Consider the following 12,357-nt stretch of genomic DNA (forward strand, 5'->3'; position numbering starts at 1 on the left):
CTAGTGTTTTGCTTTTGGACAGTTAACTCTATAAGCTATAACTACATTACCAAATACTTCTTAAGATTAAACCATAACATTACGTACTGATCATTAAATATTAATTTTAAAATAGTATTTTATTAAAGCTATTTCTCAACATAGAATATAAACGGTATGAAAAAAATGCAAAAGAAAAAGCAAAAAATATTCAACCTCCATAGAAAATCACTGTGTTGTGGAGAAGTAGCTGAGCATCAGCTTTGAACTCTTCATAACTTCGGTATTTCCCTTCATTCACTTTCTGCAGTGATTAAAAAACAAAATGGCAAGAGTTACTAGTAAAAATAATTTTTGCAATATGCTAACATGGTTAGAGTATGGGATGCAGCAGAATTTTTCAGAATAACATCATGGCTACTCCTGTGTCCCACAATGTTGACACACCATATATCAGAGAAACCCACAACTCCAATGCAATTAGAATGTGACAGTATGGTGTGTGTGGCAGATCTGCTGTCTTATAGACACCACTGTCCTTACTACTGATGTACTAGAGTCAACTTGGCATCCTGAACAGCTCCTTCTTTAACGATGATAAAAGGTACTGCTAAGCTTTGTAAACAATTAAAGCTTTGGCCAGTCAGTATCACTGATAAGAACTTAACTATATATTATAACATGGGAGAATAAAAACTGAAGAAAAAAAACAACTGTTAGCCTGTGACATAACTAAAGAAGACACATTTAGAATTCTGAATTGGAACTAAGCACTAATTTACAATCAATCTTCCTAATAAAAGCCTAGGTCCGTGGTTGGCAAACTGTGGCTTGGGAGGCCCCTTGAGTGTGGCTCTTCCACAAAATATCAAGGCCTGGCCGAGACTATTTTGAAGAAGTGGCGTTAAAAGAAGTTTAAAAAATTTGGTTCTCAACAGAAATTTCAATTGTACTGTTGATATTTGGCTGCTGGCTAATGAGTTTGTCGACCATAGGCCTAGGTGATCTTCACGCCTTCATGGCCTCATGCCATCACATGTTGGCTGCACACACAATGGACACGCACAGGTGGGCAGGGAAGGGCTTGACGCTGCATGTGCAGCATGGAGCCTGCTGGGAGTCCTGCCTCCTCTCACTCCACGTGTGGCCAGACCTGTGGGTTTGGCCTTCTCTGCACTGTGCAGGGAAGGTGAGGCCAGCAGGTCCCATGCAGCATGGAGGCCTGGGGATCCATGGCTCCAGGCTACCTCTTTGGGGCAATCCATCGAGGAGCCCCAGATGGGTGGGTGGATGGGGCCTACCTTTTTGGGGCGCTCAATCACAGGGCTCCAGCACTATGACAGGGTACAGGCCAGGCTGGGGTCCCCACCTCCACGCCCCAGTGCACAAATTTCATGCACCGAGCAACTAGTTCTAAATAATAAAAAGGTAATATGCAAATTGACCAACTCACAAGATGGCCAACCCCATGTGGACACAGATAGCTGGCAGGGGAGGGCAGTTGTGGGTGATCAGGCCAGAAGGTGAGGGCAGTTGGGAAGGACCAGGCCTGAAAGGGAAGGCAGTTGGGAGTGATCAAGCCTACAGGGGAGGACAATTAGGGATGTTCAGTCCTGCAGGGGAGGGCAGCTGGAGGCGATCAGGCCTATAGGGGAGGACACTTGGGAGGAACCAGGCCTATAGGGGAGGACAGTTGTGGGGGACCCAGGCCTGCAGGGTAGGGTAGTTGGGGGTGTGACCAGGCCTGCAGGGGAGAGCAGTTGGGGGGGTGACCAGGCCTGCAGGGGAGGGCAGTTGAGAGTGACCAGGCAAGCAGGGAGGGTAGTTGGGGGTGATCAGGCCAGCAGGGAGGGTAGTTGGGGGTGACCAGGCCAGCAGGGAGGGCCGTTGGAGGTGATCAGGCCTACAGGGGAGTGGTAAGGGGGTGATTAGGCTGGCAGGCAGAAGTGGTTAGGGCAATCAGGCAGGTTAGCGGTTGGGGTCAGAGTTCAGTCCAGGATTGTGAGAGGGATCCCAGATTGGAGAGGGTGCAGGCTGAGCTGAGGGACACCCCCACGCCTATGCATAAATTTCATGCACCAGGCCTCTAGTTAAAAAATAAAGGCCCAGGTGTTTCTTTAGGCACCAAAGCAGTATCAGGAATTTTCCTACATTAGAGTGCTATATGTCAAGGATTTCCATAACTGAATTCTCTACAGTTTTGCCTTTAGCTGCCAATGAGAAAGGTTAGGTGGGAAATCTGAGGGGTTTCTGGGATAAGACAAAATTTTTAAAAGGGAGTATGACAAATTAACTCAACAACAAGGAAGCATTTTCTTATCCTGGTGATATTTTTAGGAAATAGGTTTGAAAATTGCTTGGTTTCTAAATACTAAAATGTTAAAGCCTCTAAAGAATAATTAAGATCTGCCCTAACAGGTGTGACTGAGTTGGTTGGGCATAGTCCAGTGCACTGAAAGGTTGCAGTGTTCGATTCCAGCTCAAGGCACATGCACAGGTTCTGGGCTTGATCAGCTTGATCCCCAGGAGGAGGTGTGCAGAAGGCAATGTTTCATTCTCTCTCCCTAAAAATCAATTTAAAAAATTGAGATTGTGAAAAAAAAAATAAAAAAAATGTTATGAACCGACCTTTTTGTTGAAATCCTCCAAAACCCAATTCAATTGCCTTTTTTCAGAAGGCTTCCCCCCAGATCTCCCAGCTGAAGGTAGTTGCCTCCTGTCATGTGCCTCAGGGTTTACTATATTGCGTTCCGGATGCTCATACCCCCTTTGTGATTTGTGAGATATGCACCGAGGCTTGCATTTTGATCTGGGTTGTAGTGAAGCTCCTAGAAGCATAAAAATTCTGTCTTTCTTTCCTTTTCTTACAGTGCTTTTGCTCATGACCAGCACTTGCCAAGCACAGAACCAAGACAACAACCATCTATCTAGTGCCTTCTATGGAGCCATCAGGATCAAACTGGGGATCTGGGACAGTGCCATGCAGGAAAGGGAAGCTGCAGAAGCACCGGCAGGGGCAGGAAGGGCAACTAGTCAACATTCTTTCAGAGGCCTCAGTGTTTAGAAAAAGAGTATGTCTGAGGCTATGAAATCTGCCAATAGTAGGTAAAATTTAAATTGTTTTCATTCTAAGATTTGCCAGAACTCCAAGGTAACAAGCATTATTTACCCTTTCCTTCCCTAGAAATAATACATCTTTAGTCTTTCTCAGGTTCTAAGGGATTAGGAAACCTGTAAGATAATTCCAAATAATTCCTTCCGTCTTCCTATAAGCTTATAGCCAACCATAAGATTTTGAAATTTCAAAATTACACATAAATTACAAAATTAGTAATTCAGCAACCCTAACTAAAAATATATCCTAAGTTCTAGGAAATTTTGTTGCAATTAGTAATGAAATATTAACAAACCCAACAATCCTCAGCAAACATTGATAACATTAAGAATTTTGAGAATAATTATTTGGTTCAAGTTCATTTCATTGTTTCCCAAGACTCTAGATTAGCTCTATGCTCTAATTTTTCCTTGAGAGAAACCCCCAAGTGCTACTGCTAAAACTAGGGACCTGTGTCCAGATGTAAATTCTCTACATCTGTAATATTACATTGACCAGGATTCCATCCATTTGCTTTAACAAACAAGTATCAAGAATTTACAGGTTGCTTAAAACCAGCGGTGTTAAAAGGTCTGGTTGTACCAGAGTGATCACACGAAATTTAAAACAACAGGCACGCGTATGTGGTGGCCACACCTAGCTGGTTTTAGTAAGACACCAAGCAGGCACATCATCCTCAAGAAGGAATGGCACCCACGACCATGCTTGCCTGTGATCTCTCATTCATCTGGGAGCCACAAGGTAAATGGAAAGCAGTATGGAAGGCCTGGCTTTACCTCTTGTATGGTGGGGACGTCGACCGCTGAATGCACCAGCCTCCGGTACATCGGGTGTTTGCTGTCCTTTCCCTTTTTATTAAGGTCTATAGCCTGAAAGGTCATTAAATACAGCAGTTTAAATGCAGCTAGAGAGAGACAGGTAAAGCATCAGTTTCTAAAGAAGTGTACTTTAGAACTTAATAGAGAAATGTACATGCATTATATAGTTAAACATGGCATTCCTTAAGGTTTTGACAGAACAGTTATTTTGGAACATTCCATTTCATTTTAAACACTAGTTATCAATGAAAATGTTCTGATAAACAAATTTTTAAATGTAAATGTTTCTAATCCAATGCAGTTACAGAAATGTCAGTTCTAAAACAAAGACAAAAAAAAAAAAGCTAAAATCCTATTACAGAACTATTTACTGTACAAAAGAATTATGACAAAACTGCTCTATACACATTTCCTTGCCAGTCATTAACTTCCAAAGAGTGAAACAGAGTGAAGTCTAATTGGGAAGACCCCAGGGGCAGGACTCACCCTCTCCTTCATGCGGGAGACAATGAACCTCAGGTATGTGCTCATCTCTTGTTTGTTTGTATTTTTCTTCTTGATGCTCTGTTAAAAAACAGAAGAGGCCAGATATAAAATCTGATCATTTATATGTTATATTCATGTAAAAGACTTATATACATAAAAGATTATAGTCTGTTAGATTTCATTTAAAAAATGCACTATTTCCAATATTTGAAATTTGTATAGCAAAAATAACATGTACTGTAATAAGAATTGGAAAATATCACGATGTACTTGAAATACCTTAGAGAATTATGCATTTGTTTCTTGATATTTTGAAACTTAAACCAATTTTCAGATTAAAAGAAATGACAACAATAATGATAACATAATAATGACATAATATAGAATCACTGATTTTGATATATATTCATATATATTAATGACCAATGGCTGAAGTCCTTTAGGGTGCATTTTAAATTAGCATACATGCATGCTAACTTTCAAAATAACATTATTAAAAATCTCTGTCACTTATGAAATATGTGCAGTAGTGCAGTGGCACACACCTACATATCTGTTTTAAAGTGCTATTGATCTAGTCTATATAAATCCAATTTCTGTTAGTCTGGCCTAAAAGCTAATGAAGTTCTTCAATTTATCACTCAGAAAACCTAACTTCAAATGAAGAAGAAAAAATCCAGGATTCTATTTCTCTAATGTCCTTTCTAGACACCAAAGAAACAAAAACAAACATTCCCATTTCTTTAGCTAAGGTTAAGAAACCACAGCAGACACTGGGTCATAAGCATATGGCACAGCAGAGGACCAAGTAGGTCTGGGCTAACTACTAACAGATGCTTTAACTTTTTCAGGCCACTAGATTATAACTCCCAAAGAAACGTAAATGCAGGAAGTCACCTTTATATGCTTAGTACAGTTAAATTTCACACGTAACTGAGAAGTCTTAGCCAGAGCTTAAGCGAACTGATTATACACACAATGTTAAAATCCTATCCTATATAATAAAGGGGTAATATGCAAACCAATCGAAAGGCGGAACAAACGATCGCTATGACGCGCACTGACCACCAAGGGGCAGACACTCAATGCAGGAACTGTCCCTGGTGGTCAATATGCTCCCACAGGGGGAGCGTTGCTCAGCCACAAGCCAAGCTCGGGCTCATGGCTGGCAAGACCAAAGGTGGTAGTAAGAGCCTCTCCCTCCTCCATGGCAGCGCTAAGGATGTCTGTCAGTCAGACATCCCCCAAGGGCTCCCAGACTGCTAAAGGGCGCATGCCAGGCTGAGGGACACCCCCCCTCAAGTGCACAAATGTCATGCACCAGGCCTCCAGCATATTCTAAAAGCCCAGCGACTGAATGGCGGAACCACCACAAAAAAAAAACGGTCAACCAGTCGCTATGACGCACACTGACCACCAGGGGGATGCAGGGCTGACCAGGATGAGTGGCTGCTCCCGCAGCAGATAGATCCCTGCAGGCCAAGCCCCTCATCAGTGCACGATCCTGTGCACTAGGCCTCTAGTATATAAATAAAACATAGAAAAACATTTTCTTAGCTGGAGACTGTTTCATGGGCTTCACATTTAAAAATCACATTTAGCTGGGACCGGTTTGGCTCAGTGGATAGAGTGTCGGCCTGCGGACTGAAAGGTCCTGGGTTCGATTCCGGTCAAGGGCATGTACCTTGGCTGCGGGCACATCCCCAATAGGGGGTGTGCAAGAGGCAGCTGATTCTTTCTCATCGATGTTTCTAACTCTCTATCCCTCTGTCTTCCTCTCTGTGAAAAATCAATAAAATATATTTTTTAAAAATAAATAAATAAAATAAAATCACATTTAAAGTGACTTGCTCCCTCCACTTTTTGCCTGAATTCTTTGGCAAAATGCACACAGTCAATGGTTCCTTCCTTACCCAGCTTTATGATATGACTCGTGCACACATCTTCTAAATGGAGCTTCTTAAAATGCAGTTGGGCTTTACCTCTGAGCATCTGAGCTAGAATTTCTGGAGGAAAGTCCTATGCTCTCTGTATCTGCTTATTCACTCTGCCATTTGTTAATTCCTAAGGTGTTTGTGACATGACCAAGACCATGCACCAAGGGTGTAGATGTGGAGTTTAAAAGCTAATGACTTTTCTTGGACCCCAAGTTTATAATTTTGGGGGGAGAAGGGCTTTGATGTAGCTTGTGAAGTCTCATTTTTCACAAGATCCCCAGTGATTCTCACACACACAAACATGTGAGAACTATTAATTAGCCCCTACCATAAGCCAGACACAACAGAGAACTAAGCTCAGTTCCTGCATTCTGCAAGTCTCATAGTAGTGTAGAGGGAGTTCTCAGTGGGTCTGATGCACAATCAGCTATTAGCACTTTGGACAAATGATTTTTAGCATGGACACCTTCCCACAAACTGCTTTTTATACTAAATAGTTTGTTAAGCTTTTGGATATAGGAAAGAGAAAAAATAAGAAGGCCAAGAAAGCTGCTTTTTTTCTTACCTCTTAGAAAACCTATTCCCTTTAAAAGAAAGAGTAAAAACAATGCTTCTAGCTACATGCTCTATCACATCAAATATTTTGGGTACAGTACTAAAACTGTTGATCTCAAATATCAATCTGGTCATTAAATCATAAATTTGTATAAGTTCTGATGTAATAGCAATGTACATAGAAGTCTTGCAATATCTGTGGGGCTATGGTTCTTTTGGTAGATAACATATTCTTTAGGGGAAATATACGGCCACCACTTTATATAATGCTAAAGAGTAATGTTCCCTAAATATTGTCTACAGTCACCTGAGCAGTGATTATAATGATGAGTTCCACACTGTATCAACCACAACACAACCCTGGGTCATGGGTTGCTGTATATTTCACATGTACACAGAAATATGTTTTTCTCATACCTGTGCTCTAAACACCAATCTATGAAAATTTACTGTTAGTAGGAGGCTAACCTCTTTTGTTTTTGGAACCTTAAAAAAAAAAAAAAACACCAACTCAATATTTCCCTATGAGCAAAACTGATGCAGGACTAGAATCAGAACATAACTATAGCCAAAAAATCCTAACTACATTGGTCTATCTTTGTAACAAAAACACTGAAAGCACTTTGAATTGGTATGGAAAACCTTATTCTAATTTGCTTAACTTTAGGTAACTTGTGCACTAAATTGTTCTTGTTTAAATAAAGGTCCATTTTCAATTCCTACTTGCTTCCCACAGATAATTTACACAAAATATGGGTGCCATTATCTCACAATGCTTTGGTTTCACCTGTTTAAACACTCTTAAATGAACTGCTAAATTACTGCAACCATGTGCAAGCAGTATTTTTTCTTGTTGGGAAGAACGCAAATGCAGTGTTCAGACTGAGGGCCTTAATTTCACAAATCTAAATGATAAATGTAGGATGATAATCTGTTTTTTTTTTTGTCATGTTTAAGTTTGCTTAAAGTAGCTGGAGTATCTCTTTTCTACTATGTGAATTAAAAGTGGTGATATGAACTTGGAAAAAGGACTATTTCATACAAAATGTTAAAGGAAACACAAGGGATACAAGTAACTTCCATGGCTGAATAGATATGATCTACCCCATCCAATTCCTTCAAAATATTACTTCAGGAGGTCTTCTACCCCACTTAATAAAGTGCTATCCAGATTTATCTATCCCACTCAATGTTGATCAACTATGGCTATTGAATCACTGGGAAAAACAACAATATCCACTTATATAAAGTTGTGGAACAGGCACAATATCTGTGATGGAAAGTAATGAGGCCTTAGCCAGTTTCGCTTAGGGAATAAAGTGTTGGCTCACAGACTGAAGGGTTCCAGCTTCAATTCTGGTTAAGAGCATGTACCTTGGTTGCAGGGAGGTAACGAATCAATGTGTCTCTCTCCCATGGATGTTTCTCTCTCTCTCTCTCAAAACCAATGGAACAAATATCCTCGGCAGAGGATTAACAAACAAAAAAAAAGTAATGAGAACAATAGCTGTGAGGAGGATACAATGATCATGTTCTCTGCCTTGGTGGGACCTGGGTTTACAAGTGTGTGTGCATTAGAAAAAGCCCCACAATGTCAAGGTGCCACCCTAAAGTCAGCTAACACTGCTTAGGGAGGGGCGTGGGCACTCACTGTGCCAGTACCCCAGGTGTTCCTAACAAGTGGCCCTGACTGAGAAGCACCGCCTGGGGTTATTAAAGAGGCTATGTATTTACACAGACAGGTGCAGTGGTTCCAACTGTGAATTTGGCTGCTACACTGAGAAGTGTCCTTCAAAAGTCCTTTTAAAGGGATGCCAGACCTAGTAACTTTCTCTGTCTACTTGCTAAAACAGACAGAAATGCTTCATTCCTATATTTGTTCACTTTGCAGATACTGTACTAAAAACTTTATTGATTTGGGTTGGATAGAAGGATTCACCAAAATGAGTTTCACATCCAAAAAATTAATTCTGTTGAAAACCTCTCCCACTTGTTTATTTTGAACTGCTACCCAATCCATTTTTCTGGTGACAAATGTGGGATTCTATTGCAGACATAGGACAAGAACTGAAATGCACAGAAGCGCTCCGCTGGTGAATGAACAGCTGCCCTGGGGCACAGAGCGCTCTGCCCAGAAGCCTGCTTCCCAGACCACGGGCCAGGGAGCTTCCTCAGCAAACTGAAGCAAACCGAAGAGAGACCCTGAACAGATGCAAAACCTCTCCCATCTATGTGTAGGGATAAAACATTTGCTTAAGATGCTTTCACATTTGCTAAACTTGTATGGGCTTTCTTTCTAGAATTTCCAGTTACAATTCACAGATTTAGTATTTCACACAAGAAATCAACAAAGCATTGCAGCTTCTGCCCCAGAGCTGCATTATAAGACTTCTGGGGATTTCTTAGGTAATCTATAGGAGCTGCCTTACGTGACATTCACAACAGTGTCTCAGGTAGTGTCTGTCAGCCAAACCACGCCCCTTACAGTAGCCTAAGAAAAAGCTATGCTAACAGAAAGTAAAGGGTTCACTTCTAAGGTTAAATGCTGTCTATAACATAACTAAGCAGGCAGCTCTTCACAAGTTTGCCAAACATAGAAGTAATGCTGTACCTACTGTCTACTTACTACAGACTTCAGGACTCATCAGTGTAACAGCGTGCAGTTCAGACCCAGTAAAAGCCCAATAAAGTTCTGGTAACTGCTCATAACACCTAGCAGCACATAGGAGTGATTTGGGCAATATCTGCAAATTATCAAGAAACAAACTTTCCATTTCATGACCAAAATTGTTGCAACCATTTTAAAGGGACAATAATCACGTTGCTGAAGCTGTGTTACAAAGCTGTGTCACATCCACTAATGTGAGATGCTCGTAAGTATATTACAGACAACTGAGGGGCTGCTTTCCTTTACTTTGAGGGGAAAAAATAACAGAAAATCTTGAGCATCTTTCTGAGTAAGGGATTCTTAGGCCAGTTATAAACAACTGCTGGGATACAGCAAATCCAGCGTCTAGTAAGATACCTCAGACAAACCATGAATAAAATGTCACACTCCGTGACTTATGATGTTTCTGGCTGGAAGAAGATATAAGCAACTTTTGATCCACAATGCTTAAGCATCACTAATCAAAGGGATACTCAGGATTAAATGGTCTAGAATTTTTAATATTTTCTAGAGACCCTGCTTTAAATTGTAAAAACATATTTTAGCAGAGGATGAAGTTGTGGAAGTATTATTTCAGTACATCAAATATCCAAAAGGAAAAAAGTGTGAAATTAGAAATCAAGGTATCTTCTCCTTAGATAAATATATTTGTGCTGCTTGAGTTCAATTCAAATCCAAGTGCCCAAGTCTGTAACTAAAGAAAGACAAGCGCCTCACACTTTGGGGGATTCCCAATATCCAGAGTGTCCTTTGGCAGCGGGCTCAACAGGGTTGGCAAACTTCCTCTGTGGAGGGCCAGACAGAAAATATTTTAAGCTTTGAGGACACAAAAGTGTGTCTGTCTCAGTTACTCAATTGCCACAGTGGAGAAGCAGTCATAAATAATGGTACATTCATTCTAATAAAACTTGTGGAAACTAAAATTGGAACTTCTTATAATTTTCACATCACAAAATATTATCCCTCTTTTGATTTTTCTTCAACCATTTAAAAATGTAAGCCCCATTATTAGCTCATGAGCAATTCTAGTACAAAACAGGTGGAGGGCTTGATTTGGCCCATGGACTGTGGTTTGCCAGCTCTTGGCTAGTCTCTTAAGTTCTGGAAAACAGAATCCATAATAATCTACCTAGTTCAATGTTCGTTAGCCAGGGGCCTGTACATTATATAGCACATGGTAAGTGCTAAGTGAACTGAAGGAATGATAGTCATTAGTAACTAATTTCACTGCTTACTACAAAAATATCCCATGCCATTGAACTGACAAGGCCCATCCAAAATGTGAAAGAGTTAATCACACACGCAAGCTCTGTTTGCATATTTTGGCACTCTAAACCATTTTATTTATTTCTGATGTGTCAACCAAATATCACCGTTGGCTCTAACAACCAAAGGCTCATTTAAATGTTAATAAATTCACAAATCTGGAGCACTTGCTGAAAAAACAGATTCCTGAGCCTCAGTCCAGAGGCTGTGTTCTAAACCAGAACACCAGGTGATTCTGGTATAGGTGGCCCTGTAAGTTGGTGGAGAAACACAAATATGCATTTAAATTACCTACATTGTTTGAAGAATTAAAAAACTCCAAGCTCTCCTCTATCTGTACTCACAGAAAAGAATCACAATAAATTTTATCTGCACATAAATTACACATTATTACTGAAATTAGAGGCTCTGAAGTATCTCCATTTGTAATGATTGAATACAAAGAATGCAAACAAACCTCAATGTTTGAGACTTTAAGGGTAGAGCTGGTCTGATGAAGTATCCCAAAGGCCTACCATTTCTCCTCTAATATCACTGTGACCCCAGCAGCCCCATCAATGTCAATCATATTCTAGGACAGTTTTCGAAAAATATACCTACATTCAGTCTTTTTTACTCCCAGCACTGACATTAAAATTAACTCTCCAACATAAGACCTAAAGTTCAGAACACCACACCTACTGCCAGTTTTAATGGTGGAAAACTTGGCTTACTCGCTTCTGCATGGGGTGCACCACACATTTAACCACAGGGAGTCCCTTTAGCTCCATCCCAAATCTCCCACAACCAATCCAGCAACAGCCATTTGCTCTCGGGTTTCTGGCAGTAGTTTTTATTTTGTTTTGCTTTTTTTAAGTTAAAGGATGTAAATTGTTAAACCTCCCTTAACCTGTCATAAATATGTCTCCTTATAGCTAAAAGTTGGAACTCTGAGGATTTCGCAAACTACTATGAGTGTCCTGAGGTGGACACTTGGAGCATCTAGCAAATGCAGCTCCAATAATAAGGTGTTTCCAGACTTGTTTGTTCAGATTTACAAATAGCACTGAATACTACTCCAGCTCTACATATATTTATTGATTTTTACAAAGTCAACTCTTAGCTCTGACTGAACTAAGTTATGACTAAGTTCATATGATAAAATCAGCTTTCAGCTTTATAGCAGCAGTCTAGAGTGACTTACAAAATTAAAGCATCTTTAATTGTACAGGCAACAAAACCAACTGGTATTGTAAAAATATGTATTATTTCTAGATATACTATATTCACATATCCACAAAAAAATTGCTATATACGTGTCATTATGCATGTCAGAAATTTTACCATTCATTATTAAATAGATTTTGGGGATAATTTTAAGTTCCTTTGTAGCATATTACAGGGACTAGAGAAAAGGGACATTCAGGAAAACTTTATGGAATCAAGTTCTTATCTACTTGCTCCTTCCCTTCTACACAATACTAATCTTTAAAGAAAGAGTAAGATTTAAAAAGCAGAGACAGAGTGGCATCCTCAGTGGAATAAGATTTCTAC

At 40.1% G+C, this 12,357-nt stretch overlaps 1 protein-coding gene across 36 annotated transcripts in view; it reads right to left on the reverse strand.

Moving 5' to 3' along the window:
• ZMYND11 (zinc finger MYND-type containing 11) overlaps nt 1-12,357 on the reverse strand; it is a 109,235-nt gene that overhangs the window by 21,718 nt on the left and 75,160 nt on the right. For 29 of the 36 annotated variants that reach the window (XM_036408771.2, XM_036408765.2, XM_036408652.2 and 26 more), the window contains 3 exons: nt 4,399-4,476; nt 3,871-3,963; nt 196-283 (listed from right to left, as the gene is read on the reverse strand). In XM_036408771.2, the coding sequence (XP_036264664.1) occupies nt 196-283; nt 3,871-3,963; nt 4,399-4,476 (259 nt within the window). The remainder of the gene's footprint in view (nt 1-195; nt 284-3,870; nt 3,964-4,398; nt 4,477-12,357) is intronic. The other 7 variants (XM_036408802.2, XM_045588944.1, XM_036408796.2 and 4 more) reach the window with 1 other exon arrangement.

This window comes from Pipistrellus kuhlii, unplaced genomic scaffold (assembly GCF_014108245.1).
Source record: "Pipistrellus kuhlii isolate mPipKuh1 unplaced genomic scaffold, mPipKuh1.p scaffold_m20_p_1, whole genome shotgun sequence".
Lineage (NCBI taxonomy): Eukaryota > Metazoa > Chordata > Mammalia > Chiroptera > Vespertilionidae > Pipistrellus > Pipistrellus kuhlii.